Source organism: Botryllus schlosseri, chromosome 1 (assembly GCF_051294905.1).
Source record: "Botryllus schlosseri isolate E-star chromosome 1, Bs_hap1, whole genome shotgun sequence".
In the NCBI taxonomy this organism is placed as follows: Eukaryota; Metazoa; Chordata; class Ascidiacea; order Stolidobranchia; family Styelidae; genus Botryllus; species Botryllus schlosseri.
The window spans coordinates 32,834,492-32,840,491 of NC_137236.1; the positions used below are offsets into that span (position 1 = coordinate 32,834,492).

Here is a 6,000-nt window from a genome sequence, read left to right on the forward strand (position 1 = left end):
AACACGAACTATACCACGTGAAGTTGTTTGGTGTGGACGTGGAGTCACAGTGGTAGGTGCTAGTTTTATAGTTTGTAAGCGTTTTGTAAAGCAATCTTCCTGTTGTGCATGATCAGCGTGTGCGGGGAATTCTGTGATATACTGTTTTTTCCGAAGTCATGTATTTCTTGTGGTATCTCCTGCGGCACGTCATCTTTTCCCGAAGACCATTGTCACGCTCAATTTTTTAATCAACGTACCGGCACTAATATACGGACGATTAGAAATCCAAAAACAGTATAAATAGAAATACTACAGAGAACAAAAAGAGGACCATGAGACACTATACATACAGAGGAAATGAGAAATTGGCCAACTTTTTGCTGATTCTGGTACCAACTACAACAAATACGGAAACACCAGATGCGGTTAGAAGTGATTTTTCTCTTCTTCGATAACGGAAAAACTAAAGCAATATGGTGTTTCTCCTTTTGGAAACAAAGAGGTGTTGCTTCAGTGAAACGCTATATAAAACTTGTGGCTGACAACGCTCTCGGTGGTTCCACGCGGAAGACGTAAAGACCAGTAAAGAATTGCTAGAAAATATTAAAATAAAATTCATTATTGGTGAGTAGACCCAGTTGGTTATTTTAGCACAGATTATGAATTATCTCCCTGATTCACTAGCCTACGCAAAAAAGTGGGCTGCTTTTTTGTGAGTAGTCGTCTACGCAGACGCCATAAATTGCAGAAACGGTATATTGAACTTCTGGCCGCGGTTGTGGCTGAAAATTGTGTCAAACAGAGTACTAGCCTGCATAGTACAAAGTACCAGTGGTGGGATGACTCGAGTCATGACTTGACTCGAGTCAGACTCGAGTCACCTTTTTTGCATGACTTGACTTGACTCGAGTCACTTTGCAAAAATGACTTGACTTGACTTGACTCGTCGCTTCAGAAATGTGGATTGACTCGTGACTCGGAGCAAAATTTACGAGTCAATTTCAAGTCATCTAGTAAACAATGTCGATTAAACCGCTGCCTCTTTTTTATATTCGGATTGTTCGCGATACGCCGGTGTGACTTGTGAGAGCAATCAGTCATTCACTGATTGTACTTTTCACTGATCCTCCATTGTTACATCACAAATAAATTGACCGAAAACGAAATGATCACAGCTTACGTTTATGTACTAGCTGTAGAATAATCAAATAGCAACGTATCTCTGTTTGTTAGACGGCTTAGTGCTTACATCGCGAAGTTCCCAACTTAGCCAACCCTCTTGTATGATTTGAATCGAACGAATATAGTTTATACCTTTATAATCTTACGGATGTGTGGATGGCCCTGGATGGGTAGTGTATTGTACCATATCAATTTGTTCCAACTTCTCGGCGCTTCGTATTCGATCCTCTATTTTGGCTCACGTAATTTATTTATAGCAGCTCTAAGCGTGCTTGAGCGATACAACGCCTTTTTGCACGTATATTTAGCCTAATACTCGGTAATTGATTCAGGATATATCACCAATCAATCTGTCATTCACACAGCTAGCAAAATGTAATGACTTTAAATCATCCTCATACTTCGAAAATTCAATTTGACTTGAATTGTGACTTGACTCGTGACTTGACTTGACTTGACTCGACTTGACTTGAGTCACCTCCAAAAAACGAGTGACTTGACTTGACTCGAGTCACCTTCGAAAATCGATTGACTTGACTTGACTCGAGTCAAAATGCGCAATGACTCGAGATGACTCGTGACTCGAAGGTAGTGACTTGATCCCAACACTGCAAAGTACGATATTATTATGACATTGTTTGAATAAGGCGTGTATTTCAGAAGTCTTCAAAATTCCTCCAGAAAGAAAAGGAAGAACTTTGGCGGCAGGTAATGGCTCTTCTGGTGAGCGCAACTTGCCTCCCGGTAACATATTCGACATGATTTAGCGTAGGCTATCTCTTACTTTTTCATTCATTACTAACGTAGTGAAGATCAGGGTGTCTGAAATATTTCGTCAACGAGCGACATCCGGTATACGAATGATAGCACAGGTCACTGTTGTTGTTACTCTATTCATGTTGGTCCGAACACAATATTGTCCTTTCACACCATGACGATATTCCTTATGACCCCCGAATTGCATCCACTGTCGCTCTAGGCTTTTGCAACTCACAGCTTATACCTGGACAACAATGCGAGGAAGAGCATAGATAAGCCCTTAACACTCATAAGTGGCATTCTGACGTCGATCTGTGTCGGACTCGAGCTCGAAACAAATCATAATGTCGATGATGACGCAGAAGATAGTCGCATTGCAAAAAGATGGAACTGACTATTATGTTGTACCAGCAGTATCAATATGTATCTTGCACCTGAGTATGCGGTTCAGGGTACTCTTTTTGCAATGCGAGTATATTTTCCTTCACTGCGCAGAAGTGATACCGAATTGCGCCACTATTCAGACTTGATTTGCGAATATGTCCTGATGTATCTTATCAATGCTTGATGCTTCCATAAAATTCTTCTTCGGAAAAGTGGTCGAGCAAGTGTAGCTTGTGGAGCTATAGGCTTGACATCAATGTTCCCTGTAATTTTTCACGAGTCTGCGCGCAAGGGCTGTTGAAAAAAACTTCCTGATTCTTGTTAACTACGTGATTAAATCGTTGGGTTGCCTAAAAAACGATGCACACGAAATTTGAATGCATTCCAACCGGTGATTGCGGAGTTCTTACAGTTTGAAACTACAAAACGCCAAGAAAAATATTTCCAATTCTTCTGTCAACGTCATGGAATTGTCGTGCTGTTTTCATGGACAATTCAAGCCAAATTTGAGTCAATTTTATCCCGTAGAACCGGGGTGATATGAGTTTTTTGATGATAATTTAAGGATAATCCCCGAATTATTAAAGAAAAACTCAAATAACTCCGCTTCTACGGGTTGGAATTGACTCAAATTTGTTTTGCATCATTTCTGAAGACAGCTCAACAATTTCATGGGCTTGACAGAATAATTCCGCAAAAAATATTTTGCATTCTATAGTAAATTCAAAATTTTCAAACATTTTTTTAGGCTACCTAACGGTTTAATCACGTAGTCAGCAAGATTTGGGAAAATATATATGTCTTTTTTAATGCCGCTCACGCACTTCGGATTTTTTGTGCGTAACTCAGACTTTCTGTGCGCAGAGACCGTGTCAGCACTTCGCAATTACGCACGTGCTTAGCTTAGGGGGAATAGGCAATAAACACTGAACTTTCAAATTATCGGTGCTACGTACGCACAAGTTCGTTTCTCTAGTCTAGTGTACAGTCTTCACAGGGCACACAATGCGGCCATAGATATACCCTGGAGTGGCATCTCCACTCCACGTTAGACAAATCAGGCGTCACTCGTTAGTAGTTATTACATCGTCCAAATCGTCGTCAACGTCATTGGCATTCAACCAATGAATGTTATGTTTGATTTACGGCCGTATTCCGAGGCTGCTATGCCCTTGGTACTCAATCCAGATCATGCAATAAAGCAATATGTGACATCATCACAATTCATGAGCGTAACAGTAGAGCTTTAGCCTGATGGCTGCATGAAACAGAAGTTTCTTTTAGTTGTGATTTAGTATCATAAATATATTGACCAACTAACTGTATACGTTCAGAGTGACACTGCATGCAATTGGAGTCAATGTAGGAGTTACTGAAAGTTGATATTATTTGGACATTCAACCATTTCAGAAAATCTTAAAAATAAATGCATGAAGATGAAGAATGATCTGCAGGCAAAAGTGGAGGCCATAAGGAAGAATAACGAAGAAATAACTCAAGAACTTACTGATATGGCCGAAAAACTGGAAGCATTTCAAATTTGAAGTAATATGAGTGATATCATAGGAATGCCAACTATTTACAATTTCTGATACAATACCAAAATATCGACATTGCGATGAAAGTCGAGGTATTGTATGTGTTTAAATCGCGAGTTTTGTCAATAGTAAATTACTAGCCTGAGAAAATATTCCAATAGAGATTATAAATAACTTCCAAAGCCCGCTCAAAAGAAAGGCAACAACAGAGTGGTGTTTCCACGCCGTGTTCCTGCTCGTGTGACTGGAAGTGGTTTAAGGTGGTCAAGAAAGTTACTCAAGTTAAAGTAAAACCAGTGACGCAGAATTCTACTCAATTACGAGTAATGTAGTGATTTTCAAATTGGTGTCAAACTAATTCAAGTAGAAGTAAAATTTGCTTGATTTGAAAAATATTCAAGTACGTGAGTTTTTAGAAGCAGTCATAATTACGCTCTCACCGACAGCCAAAATCTGATAACATATGCGGACGGTGCAGCGTTCGTGGTTTGTGTTGCTATATACCAGGAGATATACCTTTACAACACCATAATAAGCCGTCTATCTCATCAAGTGGAGGAAGGGATACAAGTGATGACTTTACTATAGAACGGCGCTTCTTGTCCCCATTCTCACTTCAGTGCCCCCTGCGACGGTATTGTGCCCTCTCTTATAATACAAAGCCCGCAATTGTTGTTGTTGTTGTTTGCGGAATTCATGGTGTTTGTCGACTACTATGGTCATTTACACCGCAGGTCAATATTCGTTATTTTTGATTCCGTATCTGCCGGGTTGTAGCACGGCTCACTTCTGGGCTTTTTGTGAGACACGGCTTATACGCGGATGAGATGGTGAGGAGCCAGTATAAACCTCCAACACTTAGGTAGGAATTCTAGAGTCGACCTCGGTCGGACTCGAACTCAAAACCAATTGATGTTGTAGCAGTGGATGTGCCCGTAGTTAATAAGACGACGAAACGATACGGATTAGTTATATTTGATAATACAGCAACGCTTTGCGCGATTAGGAAGGCAATTGTTAATTAGTTAGCTTGGGAGTCATTCTGTGCGATTCAAGTCTGAAATATTTACATTAGTCAGGTCCGGAGCTGAAAATACCGACCCGACTTCAACCTCCACCCCTCAGTTTGATCTAAACCTATAATATTGAAACATATGGCGTCAGAACATGTACAGTATGGTTGTTCAAAAAATTATCCGCAGATTTCACTGGCTACTCGATATAATTGTTAGGTTGCCCAAACTTTGACTACATTTCAGGATGTAAAATCATCGCCATGGAGAAAAACGTGGAATGAATAAATAAAAATAATTGATTTTCTAAACTCACTGAGTAGGCTACCCCACGAACCTTTTATGCCCTCCTAAAAATAATACATAACATATTTGGCTCAATCTCAATCAACAGATGCGAAGTACAGAATGTTCAATCTGAACAATGAGTCCCTATTCCCATAACAATTTCATGGTGTGGCCAGTAATATTTGATAAATTTTTCTTTTCAATAGCAATGCCACCACATCTCGCAAGGAGCCGTAGCGGAAAGGGGCAAGGATCTTGAGAAAGTCCTGAAGGATTGGAAATGAACTATATATATAAAATATTATACAAAATTACTATTTTCACTGACTGTATGCCATATTATATGACCATGTGAATTACTATCAATAACATATCCGTATACTATTTACTTGTATATCCCAGTTTTACAATAGTTTGAATATATTGCTGTATAAACGATACATGGAAGAATTGTCATCCTTCTGTAATCAGATTATAGTATAAGTACTAGTACAAGTTATTACAAGGTAATGGGGCTTCGCGTGACCAGGCAGTATTGAGACAGTCTCAGTCGGATACCGTGTCAAATGCAAGTGAAAGCAATGTTAAGCCTTCATTCTAGCATGATTATATTGTTGGTGCCAAAACCAAATGAGCGGTATGGATTTGAAGACGTAAACAGATTGGAAGATTTTGAACAGATTCGGAATTCTCATTTTTGTAAAACTAGGTTTGAACTTTAACACAGAATTTCTAACAGCTGACCGTACAACGCACTATACGTCGCCAAGGCAGACTTGAACACTTGTAGATAGAAGTGTTTGATTTATTCAGTCTGATATTGGATATTATCGATATATTCTCATCCATCAATA

The 6,000-nt window shown here is 39.4% G+C and overlaps 1 protein-coding gene across 1 annotated transcript in view; it reads left to right on the plus strand.

Moving 5' to 3' along the window:
- Window positions 1–5,532, plus strand: part of LOC145447974 (barrier-to-autointegration factor 1-like) — a 46,180-nt gene extending 40,648 nt beyond the window's left edge. Inside the window, exons 3-5 of the mRNA XM_080326279.1 lie at window positions 1,825–1,872; window positions 3,718–3,852; window positions 5,353–5,532. Of these exons, the coding sequence (XP_080182405.1) occupies window positions 1,825–1,872; window positions 3,718–3,851 (182 nt within the window). The 3' untranslated portion in view covers window position 3,852; window positions 5,353–5,532. The remainder of the gene's footprint in view (window positions 1–1,824; window positions 1,873–3,717; window positions 3,853–5,352) is intronic.
- Window positions 5,533–6,000: the final 468 nt, after the last annotated feature.